The sequence below is a fragment of the Salvia hispanica genome, chromosome 3 (assembly GCF_023119035.1).
Source record: "Salvia hispanica cultivar TCC Black 2014 chromosome 3, UniMelb_Shisp_WGS_1.0, whole genome shotgun sequence".
Taxonomy (NCBI): domain Eukaryota; kingdom Viridiplantae; phylum Streptophyta; class Magnoliopsida; order Lamiales; family Lamiaceae; genus Salvia; species Salvia hispanica.
Window position 1 is genome coordinate 44,815,601 of NC_062967.1, and position 14,402 is coordinate 44,830,002.

Consider the following 14,402-nt stretch of genomic DNA (forward strand, 5'->3'; position numbering starts at 1 on the left):
AAACTATCATTTTATGCATCAAAAGTATCATTTTATCCAAGTAAAGCTGTTCTATACATTTAAACAGAGATCAACCAAACACATAACACCACCAACACATTACAAAAACACAGACACACAACAACACCCACACCTGAAACAGCGACATTAGCATCAGGACACACACACAAACAAACATAAAGTATCATTTTATCCCATGAAACTATCATTTTATAATGTAAACTATCATTTTATCCCATGAAACTATCATTTTATCCCATATCCCATGAAACTATCATTTTATAATCTGAAACTATCATTTTCTAAATTTCAATGAGTTCAAAAAAGCAGAGAGGGCATAACTTGTCACTTAAGTAAAACAAAACACTATTCACAAAGTATCATTTTATCAAGCAAAATCACAATTTCTACATTTAAACAGATCAACCAAACACATAGCAACACACACACAGCAAAAACACACGTAAACAAAGCAAAACACACACACAAACACAGAAAAACACACACCAGCAGCATGCACGGTAAAATGTAAATCTAAATATGTAGATTGTTCTCAATATTGTTATGCATGAACGATATTGTATAAATGTAAGAAATATCTACACTAAAAAACTACAGAATCTAAAAAAATCGAGAAAATCTCCAGCAAAATGATAAATCGAGCAAAATCAAAAGTGAAATAAGTAATAAACTTCATCCAACCTTTCTTCGATGAAGCTTCAGCGTTTTCCTTCGACATATTCCAGAATTGTGATGATTTTTCCTTCGATTCGTAGGGTTTGAAACGGGATTCGGAGGGTTTGATTGTGGGAGATATTGATGGAGGGTTTGAGTTGTGAGAAATCGAATGTTAACGTCTGAGTCAAGTTTCTTCTTTCCCACCAAATTTTAAAATGAAATGACAATTTTGCCCTTAATATATCCGAAAATGATAGTTTTATTTGATAAAATGATAGTTTTTGTTAGATTAAATCTAGACCATATATTTTAAAAATGTGTGGTGGAGATTTAGTTATAGGGTTATCACACAAATTGGGGTTATCATTATAATGCACCCCATATATATATATATATATATTTTCAATCCAGATTCTGTAGATTGAAATCGAGTTTCAATCCTAAATCCAATCTGATTTTGAATCCAGATTCAGCAATTCGATTTCTCCACAATTCGTTTTCTGCAATTGGATTTCGAATATGCAATTCTTCAATTTCACTCCTAATTTGAGAACTGAGAAACCTCCAGATCATGTTCTGTTCATAGGTTTCTACAATTCATTCCATAAATTCATACGGATATGGGCGACTCGATCATCAATTTTGATATGGATGTTTTTCCATAAGGTGAGCATCGACAATTTTTGCTGCAAAATAATGGTTAATTAATGGAAGATTTTGACGATGGATTTGTTGTGTGTTTTGACGATTATTGATCATTTTTGGAGGAGTATGTTTCTATTGATGTTCAATATCAGTTGATGAGTGTTGTTTGATTTTGGTTGAAGAGTAGTTTTGATTTTGTTAGATTTGATTTTTTCGATGAGTACTTGTTTAGTAGAATATGTTTCTAGTTATGTTCACAAGTGATTTTGCTAGCCGTTTGGTGTCCATCAAGGAAAACTATAAAGTTGAACAACAAATCATTACGTCGGTAAAAAAAATGTGGAGAATTGGTTCACCGTGACTCTACGAATTGTAGCAAACGAAAGAGAAAACAGAACAACTAGTTCATTTTGTTTTACTTCAACCCTATATCACACACACATATATATATATATATATATAGGAGCATTAAGCTCCTTTTACCCCTTTAGATACTATTTCCTTCTTAATATCATCCATTAGATTGATAAAATGGATGGACTAGATTAAAAGGGGAAAATTAATCCCGTGTTGCATTATTAGGTTCATTCTGTGCATTATATGGGTATAATTGTAAAACAACAATGAATAAAAACGGAAAAAGCGAGAATTCAACGCCATTTTCCATCTACTCACTCTCTCTCTCACTCCAACCGCCTCACTCCTCAAACCCACGATTAAATTTCGTTTCCTCTAATTCCCCCATTTCCAAACCCTAGCCGCTACTCCAAGCCACCGGAAATCAACACTACCGTCGATTTTCGCCGTTAAATCAAGCTCGCGCGCGACCTTCCAGTTCAAGTCGACAGCAAGGTAGGGCTTTAATGATTCATTTTTTCGTAATACCCACTCTTAATCGCCTATTTTCACCGCCGACACACCACCTAATCGTCGATTCAATGTTTTCTCCCAAATAGTTTCAGGTTTTTCGCATTTGTTTTGGTCAATTTTTTTGTAAATCGTAAAATTGTGTTATTTTGTGTTAGGTTTCTGTCCATTATTGAAGTTTGTAGTTAATAACTGGGTTTACAATTGTGTATCGGGCGATTTTAGAGAAGATTGTATCCCGATTTGATTTTTGGTTTGTGTCACGATCTAGGATGACAAACGAGGAAGGCCCTTCAAATGCCAACCAACCCGGACGCAGGTGAGCAATGTGGACGACCGTAATTGAGTGTATCTTGTATTTATTTGTGCATTATTTCATGCAATGTGTACATTATTGTATGAATTGTTGTGTATTATGTTTTTGTTTGAAGCTACATAAACCAGTTTGATAAAATGCATGTAAATGGGTGAATGTTGTTATCGTCGGTGCATTGTATGGTCCTATTTGTTCAGTATTGTAGGGAGTTGTTAACAAAATTTGTTATTGGTTTAATATTCATTTGTGCATAACTAGGTATACATTATGGATTTTTGTTGAGTGAATGTTATATTATGTCGTGCATTATTTGATGGAATGTATACATTATTGTAGGAAGTTATGTGCATTAAGTTTTAGATTGAAGCTACATCCGATTGTTTAATTCAGATGTTAAATGTACATTATGATTTTAATTTGTGCATTATTTGATGCTATATGTACATTATTGTAGGGACCGATATACATTATGAATTTAGTTTTAATACAGATGCATTATTTGATCATAATTGCACATTATACGGTTAATGTTGTGCATTAATGCGGTACATTAATTCATTGGTGAATTATTTCTTTTTCCTTCGCCATCTCTTTAAGCATTGGACAGTTTCTAAAGTCGTGATGGTCCAACTCATCGCACGCCTTACAACGTCTAAGAGGCCTAATAGCCTCCTTTACAGCCTTTTCTCTCTTTGAAATCAGTCGGCTCGCGGAGCTGCTAGCATGACCCTTGGTCTTTACAACATCCGAAGGATGGACCTCTACTACTTCAGGCCTTGGCATTCCATAAAACTCTTCAATCATGCGCCTCTTTACAAAGGCCGACGTTGGAGGAGTTCCAGCTTGAAGAGAATTACAAAGTTCTTCCAAACCACCTACGAATGCACGAAGCACGTCAATGTCCGTTTCAAACCGTCGAATAAAACCGTAGAAAAGCGATATCCCTTGATTTGAAACAGTATAACGAACACTATACATAAATAAAAGCATATCAGAATTTATTTTCATTATATGATATCAACCATACATTACATATAAGAAAGAATGCATTATACACTGCTATTCGTACATTATATAAATCCAGAATTACAACATAACAGAGGCGAGAAAACAAAATAAACACTAAACCCTAATACATGAGACTTGTCGCCTAAGCACTAAACAAATTAACGACACATTCACGACGCCAATCTTCATACGTGTTATTCTGATCCCATACTACATCCTAGCCCCAACTATAAATAAACCCTAGGGGAAAGGATTTTAGTTGGGCCAAAAAATCAAACAATGCCATAGTTACCGTATAAAATTACAACAAAAACTGCTCTGAAACTTATACATTACAGTACATACATCGACCATTATTGATTCGAAAAATTACATTACACACATATATTTGTGCATTATTTTAGGAAGTTGAAACTACAAAATAGATTACATGATATCTAAACCCTACAGGGATAAATAAAACTACTGCCAAGGATTGAAAAAGAGTCATACTAAACAATACTGCTCAAATCAATTTTTTTTTAAGATTACAACCACGTTTAATACTCAAAACAATAACAAATTAAATACCTTCTTCCATTGTTGGCGAACAAGAACAAAATTCAAAAAAGGTCAAATTTGAGAGAAGTGATTCATGACTGGAAGAAGTGTCGTCTAAGAATTCTTGTAAAACTTGAGAGAAGTGATTCACGACTGAAAGAAGTGATGGCTAAGAATTCTTGTGAAACTTGAGAAAAGTGATTCACGACTAGGTTGAGATTGAGATGTATTGGAGAGAATATTCAACGGAGAAGAAAAGATTTCAGTTTGGAGAGAGAAGAAAGATCTCGTCTAATTCTATGAGAAACCGCTGTGATTTATTGAGAGAAAATCAAGGAAGTTTCCAAAACTAACTCTATTATGTATTCCTAAAAGGCCCTGGACGTTTTTTTTAAATATTTTAATTAATTCCAAGTTGCAATATTTTGGGCCATAAGATCTTGAAAATTGATGGTGGAGATTGAGAAAGAAAAAGAACAAAAGATAGAAAAAGGATATGAATACATCCCTATATATATATATATATATATATATATATATATATATATAAATATGTTCCGGGTCGGATATCCACGGTGTCGGGTGCGGGTACCCATTTCGACACCCCTACTCCCTAATGAATGAAACATTTCAAATTTGGCAAAATAAATATAAACGTGCGATTAACATGGGACGGAGGGATTACAATTTTAATTTATGATTTAAGTGGAGTAAAATCAATAAAGTTAATAACAAAGAGAATATTTGTGACTAATATTGATCAAAGAGTATGAGTTAATTAGAAAAAGATATTACAAATAAAGAAAATATGTGTGAGTAAAGATCAAAGAGTAAAAATCAGATAATTGGAATAAGAAATATACAATAATAGTATATTAGTAGATAGAGTCCTATTCTAATGCTTATAGCACCCTAACCCAAAATAAAGACTAAATCTCCACCCTTGGATTTTAAAATGAGTGGATGAGATTAAAGCTCACAAATCTCAATAAATAGTAAACAAAATATCAACAAAAGGGCAATATCGTCATTATGTTATCATATGATAATTTTCGTAAGTGTTTTTTAATATCAACATTGTGTATTACAAATATCAACAATATGACATTAGAATATCAACACAAGGATAAGAAAATAACAACACTTATTTATTGAGATTGGACATGCATAATATTGAGATTTTCCCTACAATATATTGAGATTTTTTGTTGCATTTGTTGATAAAAGCTGCTTATCAACATGTACGAAAATTGAAATATAATTTATCAAATTTCATCACCCGAACATCGTCGGAACATACGCAATTGAGATCTCGTTGGAATCCTTATTAAATTATCTTTAATTTGATATATTTTTTGTGAAAAAATAATTTAAATTGAGAGAGTTACATAAATTTAAAGATTTGAGATGATTTTAAGGAGATAGAAAGTAGTTAGTTATAATTAGGATTTGACATTAATACCCTTTTAATTTAATTAATAATTATTTAAATTTAAAATATATTACACTTGTCATTATATCAACCACAAGATCTTCTAATCTAATAATTAAAAATTGGTCTCAATTTTAGATTGATAATTAGTTAGCAATTGATCACATCTCTTAGTAGATAAATAAAAAAATATTTTAATTAATTAAATGTAAATTGTGAAAAAAATATATTTATTAGAACACTTTAAAATATCTAATATAAATAGTGCAATCACATTTCAATGACATACTACAATGACATACTACAACACTATCAATACAAATTAATAAAAAAAAAAAAAAGAAATATTATCATTACGAAGACTTTTTAGAAATTGTGTTAAATGAATTAAATGAAAATTAAAATAGACAAGATAGACGAATAAATTAGGAGAGATACGAAAGTAAAGTAAGTGATAGAATAAAGTAAGAGTGATCATACGTTTTTTTGTAAAAAAAAAAAGAAGAGAATATGACTCACTCAATTTAGTTATGACATCCCCAAAAGGAATACAACTCAACTTAGTTCGGACATATGTATTTTCACAAGTGTTCACTATGTACTTCACTCGGCCTTTTATAAGAAAGGGTGTTGGACGTAGTTTTGGAAATCATTTCCTTATTTAACCTAAATAAATGGAAGGCAAACTAAACTCTTTAGCACAATTCCAATTTTAACCAAAATATAAGGCCAATTAATATATAGATTTAATAACTTAATTAAAAATAATAATTTGAAAATTATATATGAAGTACTTTCTCTGTTCCATAGTAGTGGAAGCGTTTTTTTCGGCACGCAATTTAAGAAAAATTGTGTTAAGTGAATTAAGTAAAGAAAGAGTAAAGTATGATTGAAAACGATAGAGTACTGAAAATTGAATAAAGTAAGAGAAAGTAAAATAAGTGATAAGAAATGTGTTGACTTTAACTAAAATGAAAAATAATTCCACTACTATGGAATATACCAAAATGACAAAATGACTATTCTACTATGGAACGGAGGGAGGGAGTATTATACTAATTCCAACAAATTAATAGCCCTAAATAAAACCTAACTTTTAAGACACAATAATACAACCATAATAATATACGCCTAATTTAGGACTCGATTCAGTTAAAAAGAATGAATTATAATTTTCAAAAAACCAACAATATAAAAACCCAAATAATAATTACTATAAACGTGACAAACCCTACTTAAAAGTTGCGCCTCCCTCTTCTCTCTATCTCTCTCGTTGCCTTGCCTCGCCACCTTGTTTTTTGAGGGCCTTATACTCGTTATGTCTGGCATTGAATATTCGGGTATTCACCTTATCAATATCTCAAGATCGGGTCGGCCCTCTCGTTGCCTTGCCTTGCCACCTCCCACTCTCTTCCGATCAACGCCGCCACGCCCACCTCCATGCTCGCCGGGTTTCCTTCCATCCCGCTTAACTGTCGGTTTGGCCGGCCATGGTGTCACCGGATGGCTCTTGCAGTGCCTGCACCGCCGCCGCTGCCTCCATCTCTTCCGCCACCGTCGTTATTGCCTTTACTTTCCGTCCGTGCATCTCCAGCGCCGACCTTATCCCCGTTGAAGTATCTTTGCGCCGACCTTATCCCCGTTGAAGTATTTTTTCATGTTTCAGGATATAAAATTTAAAACTAATATTTTGTTATTCAAACTTTTAAAAATCGAAAGATTCTATACATTATTTTGCTAATTTGATAAGTTTGTCCCTTCGCTGCAGCCTTAGCCGGATTCCAAGCAGAACCACCCCTTATGCTACAATCAGAAAATTAGAAAATTAGTGTACAATACCTAAATGAAGATTCAATTGATGGTAGTGCCCTATTTAAAAGTGTTTCAAAACTTCTTCAAGAAGCTAGCATTTTATCGGACTATTGTTTGTCTAATTGTTTTTTTCCTTCAACAATTAACTAATTAATTATTTTCATGTCCGTAAATATTTTGGAAGACTCAAAATAAAGTAGGAAAATAAAAGACACTCCATCTTTCTATCTTCCCTCCCAAAAGGACATTAAGGTCTTTTCACCCAACTGACCATTTATATTTGTATAGAAGTGGAGATTTCAATATCCACTAACAAATTGAGTCATCATTATCTCAATATATAAAGACTAAAGGTCAATTTTGGTTCTAAACATATGATCAAAATACGAATTTGGTCCAAAACATTCACTTTTTGAAAAACAGGTCCATAACAAATGAAATCCTTGTCGGAGTGGTCCTTTTTTTACGGTTCCATAAAAAAACTAACGGTCATTCCACTGTGCAATTAGCGTTGACCGTTAGTTTTTTGACGGAACCGTAAAAAATAGGACTACTTCGGCAACATTTTCATTTGTTATGGACCTGTTTTTCAAAAAGTGAATGTTTTGAGCCAAATTCGTGTGTTGGTCTTATATTTAGTACTCTCTCCGTTCCGCAGTAGCTGAGTCATTTTTTAATTGGGACATTTCATCATAGTAGATTCATTTCTCTATTTAGCAAAAAGTAACATTTTTTTTCTCTCATCTACTTTATTCACTCTTTTACCTTATTCTCTCTACTTTTCTCTCCTTCCTACTTTATTGTCTCTTCACTTAATATCTATTTCTTAATCTTCGTGTCGAAAAGAAGTGATTCTACTACTATGGAATAGAGGATGTGATACAACTTTTGCAACTAATTAGCATCTTATACAACTTTTATTAGTAAGTGCTTATAACTAAAATTTGTCAATTAAGTACTTCCTCCGTCTCAATAACATATATGTGCACTTTCCATTTTCATGCGTTCTATAAAAATGAGCATTTCTATTTGTAGAAAGTTGTGCCCAACTGATTACTTATATATACTCCCTCCGTCCACGAATAGGAGTCCCGGTCGGCCATTTTCATCCGTCCGCCATTAGGAGTCCCGGTTAGACATTTTATCTTGGGAGTATAAAAAATGACCCCATTGTTCCGTTAATTTAGAAGCCGCAATTAATTTTAATCCACTTTGATTGCAATTTCTCACTCTCTCTCTTAATGTTAGATTTCATTATTCCAAAAAATAAAGCAAATAATAATATAAATGGGTCCCACATTCCACTATCACACACTTTAATTATTACACTCAAACTTTTCTTAAAACCTGCACTCAACTCAACTGGGACTCCTATTCGCGGACGGAGGGAGTATAAATTTATTTGCAACTTATATCACTATGACCCACAATTACAACTCGTTAAATACTAATATAATGTAGGTCTCATTATCCACTAGCACTGTTTTTAACTACTCTCTTCCTCATTTATTTTATTTTACCAATTGTACATTAATTGTGTTGTCATTTAAATACGCATAACTTTTTTTTGGAATGAAGGAAGTAATTTAAATTTTGTGTAAGGTAAATGTGGGAATATCGATTCAATTTGAAACTCATGGATTAACTTTAATAGCTAGTGAATTTGATAGAGTTAAAAGTGAAAATTTATAGTCCAGAAAAAATTATAACTCGAATGTCTCTAAACTTAATAGTTTAATAAGATTGACCTAAATTTAATCCAAACCTCAAGACAACCCGAAATGAGTTAATTCACATTATTCAATTTTCAATTTTAATTAGTTTCTAAACATCTAAAATTTAGTCGAATAATCCTTTTATATTTTTTTTACTCTTATAAACAATTATATACTCCATCCGATAAAAATATAGATATAGAGAACAACACGGGAATGAATGTATAATTGGTAAAATAAAAGAGAGAAGAAGGGTAGTTAAAATAGTTTAGTAGATAATCGGACCCACATTATTAGTGTTTAAATATAAGGGAGAGCACTACACTCCATATACACCTAGAGTTATAACATCCTACTCAAAGAGGCGTTAGATGTATTGATGTGTGGTGTTGATTTCATCAACTGGTGTTGCATGCGAGAGTCTTTTTGTTACATCGAAGGTTAATTTGGTCAGTTCATAAATCACACCTACTCATCCGAAATAGAAGGCGCTGGATTTCAGCAATCACTCCATACACGATCACTCATATTCAATTCAATTCCAATCTTTCAACTCTCTTTCCAATTCATCCGAAAACCTCTTCTCTCTACAAAACCCTAGCTTAAATCCGCTGGTTCTCACATCACCGGCGAGAACGAAGTCGCGTTTTTGATAACTGAATTTCGAACCCTTCCAGAGGCCGACGCCGGTGAAACATCATGAAAAGGTAAATTCCAGCCTTTTATTTGTTAGTAAACATCACGAAAAGGTAAACATCATGACGTTCTAGTTTTTTGAATTCTTGGTTGCTGTTAGTACTGTAAATTTTAGGGTTTATGCAATTTGTGTATATTGTATCTGCTTCTTGAGGCTGATTATTTGCATGATCGATTGTTTCAGACTGTATTATACTATTTGGGACTCATTTATTGTGAAAGTTGTCTCATTTTTAGTGTAATTTGTTTTGCTCTGATCAAGCTTTAGGTAGAATATGCTTAGTTTACCTTTGTTGTCGCTATTAGGAGGATTAAACTTGCTTATTGTGCTCAACTTTAGGTGTTTGAGGATTTGATGAATTTCCTCTTTCTGCTCATCGATGGTTTTATTTAAAGGGAATCAATTTGCACCGCATAAGTTTGTGTTCAATACTCTTTGTCTGTTGAATATTTTGTTTCTTTGGATGGATGCATTGAGTTTTATAGACGGAATTATATTCGATAATGCTTAATATGTTACTTAATTTTTCCTTTGACTTGCTTAATATGTTTAAACTGTAGCTTAATTATTGTGATTGTGAACAACCAATATGCATAATTATACGATTACTATTGTGCTTAATTTGTCATTTAACGTGCTCAATATGGTTTAACTGTTGCGTATTGCAATTTTTTGGATATTACTATTAGTTTTGCTTAATTTGATTCAGAATGTGCTTAATTCGGTTTAGAATTTGCATAATTCGGTTCAAGATGTGCATTACTTTTACAGAGTTGACCGAGAAATGGGATTCGGGCCACTGCTGCATTTCTCATTAACCGACCTACTTGGCACACTTGAGTACTGGATACTGTCCAATCTTCAGGTTGTGGCTAGCAGCATCACATTATCTGGAAACCAGAGCTGGCGTATTGATGCCGATGATGTCCATGTCACACACTTGGCTTCCAGAAAGGTCGTCTACAATTCGTTGTAGACTAGGCTATGGTTATAGTTGAGACTGATTGTAATTCCCCTTGTGTAGCTAGATGGTTGTGTTTTGACCAGTTTTTAAATTTTTTATTGATGTAGCCATTTTGTGATAGTACATTTTGTTTTGAACAGCTAATGTTAGAATTCTAAACTCGCTGCAAATGTTTTGAAATACACAGCTTTGGTTTTTTTGCTTGAGTGTGTTATCGTTGCTTAATTTCTCCATCATTGTGCTTAATTTGCTTAAAATTCAGCATAGATGTCTTTTTGACGTATAAAGTTGCATGCTTTGCTTAATTTCTTCTTACTTTTGCTTAATTTTTTTTTGAATGTGCTTAATTTGCTATTAGAAACAATATATTTGTTTACTTTGCAAAAGTTATTTTAAACAAGATAATCCTCCCAAAAAATTTAATTTGGATGAACTTTGTGTTTTCTCATGCAACTAATCGTGCATTCAATGCACTGAAATTTTGAAGCTTCGAAACAAGGTCTTTTTTAAAGAAATAAAGGTTCAGTGCTTAATTTCAGTTGCAGTGCATAATATAGCATTTTTTAGGAAAAATGTTGCAGTGCTTAATTTCAGTTGCAGCCGTGGTATAATATCGTGCGCACATCTCTAAAATCGGATGGCTAGGTTTAGTAGGATGTTGTGAATTTAAAATGTGTGATTTTTTAAGTGAATCCCTAAAGATAAGTAATAATGGTATAAGTCGTAGATAAATTGATGTATATGAGTAATGAGTTATGGAGAAGTTCCTATAAATGGAAATGTGCTATTTTTATCGGACGAATAAAAATGGAAAATGCCCATATTTTATAGGATGGATGAGGTATTTTATATACTCCTTCTAGCCATAAAAATAGTCTCATTTGTGGACGACACGAGTTTTAATGAGAAATTGATATAGTAAGAGAGAATTGAAAAAAAGTAGTTATAGTAAGATATATGTGGACAGAAGAAAAAAAGATAAAGTATGAGAGATAAACTTTTCATTTTCAGAAATGAGACTATTTTTGGTGGATATCCCAAAATGACAAAATGAGACTAATTTTCTGGACGGAGGGAGTGATGTTTTTAAAAAAACTGTACTTTTATGTCTTTACGAATTACTCCAAATATTAAGTACTCTTTGTCCCAATTAAGATGTTCAAATTCTTGTGTATCACAAGATTTTAGGAGTTGTTAGATGGAATAAGTAGAGAGAAAAAAGTAGTTGAATATTTTATTGAGGAGAGAGGAGAAAGAGATTTATTTCCAAATGTAGAAAGTGCGTTTAAAAGGTGGTAGCATGTGGATCCTACTTTTGTATATTAGTTTTATAATAAAATGTGAGTGAGAATGAGAGTTAGTGGAATATGAAGTCCACTATAAAAAATAATAAAAGTGAAATGTGATAAATTTTTAGGGACAGACGAAAATGAAAATAAGTGACAAATTTTCAGGAACGAATGAAGTATATAATTCGAAATGAGCTAGTTGATCATGGGAACAATACACAAATTTTAAGTCTTGAATTTTAGCTATTTTTTTATAGTTATTGTGATATGTATGTAATTGCAATATATTTAAATGTGCTTTTAATTTATATTTATAGTATGTATAGTGTATTTTAATTTTAAAAGTACTGTAACTCTTTTGAATATAAAGTATATTTAATAAGTATATAAATTTAATAATAAAAAAATTTGAATAATTATTTAATTTACATAAATTAATTAATATGTAATTTAAATTAGTATGTTGGTATAATTGAAAAGGTATAAAAAATTAATAAATATGGAGTATATTTTTAGATTAGAGGTTAGAGTAAATAATTGAAGTAAAATTAACTTTTGATGCGAACTATGAACCTTTGGTTTGACTTTGATGTAAACGGAACCCTAAATCAATCTTACCTGCCAATTAATGGCCTGGCCATATGTATCGTTCAATATACTCACAATTGAAAGTAAAAAGGTTAAATCTTTGAAAAGTCACTCTCACACTTTCTACTTCAATCTTCATCAACTACGCAATGGCGACTCAAATCCTCCAAATCAGAGACGACGACGACGAAATCACCATCATCTCCTCGACGCCGCCGCCGTTAATCAAGTCCGGCGCCACAAAATCCGACGCTATTTCAGTGGAAACCTACCGCCCCACCCCCAAAATCACCATGGACCTCGACGACGTCGTCGAAGTCCCCGCCTCCTCCTTCACCAAGCGCCGCAAAAGCCGCCGCTTCTACAGAGGCGAATCGTCCAACTCCAAGCCACTCCGCCTCTCCTTCTCCTGCGAAATCTGCGCCTGCGACAAGCCGATCAGCGACTCCTTCAACATCCTCGGCTGCGATCACTCCTACTGCACGCAATGCGTCTCCAATTACGTCGCGGCGCGGCTGCAGGAGAGCATCACCGCCATCGGGTGCCCCGTCCCCGGCTGCGCGGGATTTCTGGAGCCGCAGCACTGCCGCACGATTCTGCCGCGGGAGGTTTTCGATCGGTGGGGAGACGCGCTGTGCGAGGCGCTGATTTTGGGGGCGGAGAGGTTTTATTGTCCGTACAAGGAGTGCTCGGCTCTTCTGATTGCCGATGGGAGTGAGACTGTGGTGCAATCGGAATGCCCTGAGTGCCGGCGGTTGTTCTGTGCGCCGTGCAAGGTGGCGTGGCATGCCGGAATCGAATGCGATGAGTTTCAGAGGCTGAAGAAGGATGAGAGAAGTAATGAGGATTTGAAGCTTATCAAACTTGCAAAGGATAGTAAGTGGATTCGGTGCCCTAGCTGCCGAATTTATATCTCCAAGTCTGAAGGCTGCCTATACATGCGCTGCAGGTTGGTTTGCCTTTTTCTCTATTTTATAAACACACATTTTGACTCGGGTTTAAAGTTTTACGAAATTATTTGAAAAAGTTAGTGAAATGTAATCTCATTTTTCTATACTGTTAATTTTATTATATAATTATAGAATGTGGTCCCCTCTACTTAATAGTGGACAGTCTGAAATATCAAAACGTGTAAGGTTTTGGCGGATGGTGATGGTATACAGTCTGAAATGTCAAAACGTGTAAGGTTTTGGCGAGGTGATGGTATATGTAATCCACTTGATACTTAATGTAATCTACGTTAGTATTGGGCATATTCTCGAAATGGGCTCGTTTGGGAAGCAATTGCCCGGAATGGGTGTGGGCCATACTTTTTTAATTCCTTTGTGCATTTACAAAATACGTAACTAAATACGTATTTTCAAAATGCGAGTGTTGAATATTGTCGATTAGATATGACATAATTGATAGATTCTCAAGAGTTGTATGCTGTAGTGCTGGGTTTTTATGTAAGTCTTGGTGCTTGGTGTAGATTGGTGATGGTGTTATGTTTTTGTTGATAGGTGTGGAATGGCGTTTTGTTACAATTGTGGAGCTAAGATGGACGTACATCTTCACTACTGCACAAAATGCAAGCACTGAGATTGGTTGATTTGGTTTGGTTAAGTAAAGTAGTAAGCCTATAGTTAATGCTTGGGCTCTGTGTTAAAGACATGAGACCATATTTTTCATTTCAGTAAATTTTCATGATTCTATATGGCTTAATGGATTGCCATCAATACCAAAATCCACATCAAAATATTTCTTTAATTATGAATCTTTTCTTTTTTAGCATTTTCGATTTCCTTATTCTGCTATTGAGGTGTTGTTGCATTACTCTAGTGATGTCGACCGTGCCAATTCAAAGAAAGA

At 33.6% G+C, this 14,402-nt stretch overlaps 1 protein-coding gene across 1 annotated transcript; it reads left to right on the forward strand.

Annotated features, from left to right (window-relative positions):
• Positions 1-12,648: 12,648 nt before the first annotated feature.
• On the forward strand, positions 12,649-14,324 carry LOC125216784 (E3 ubiquitin-protein ligase RSL1-like). The gene is made up of 2 exons (XM_048118552.1): positions 12,649-13,500; positions 14,054-14,324. Exons 1-2 carry the CDS (start codon positions 12,701-12,703, stop codon positions 14,130-14,132), a joined length of 879 nt encoding a protein of 292 aa, XP_047974509.1. The 5' UTR covers positions 12,649-12,700; the 3' UTR covers positions 14,133-14,324.
• The last annotated feature ends 78 nt before the right edge of the window (positions 14,325-14,402 follow it).

Coding starts and splice junctions, on each gene's coding strand:
- LOC125216784 (XM_048118552.1), top strand. CDS start 12,701: ATGGCGACTCAAATCCTCCAAATCAGAGACGACGACGACGAAATCACC. Junction 13,501..14,053: donor TGCCTATACATGCGCTGCAG/GTTGGTTTGCCT, acceptor TTTTGTTGATAG/GTGTGGAATGGCGTTTTGTT.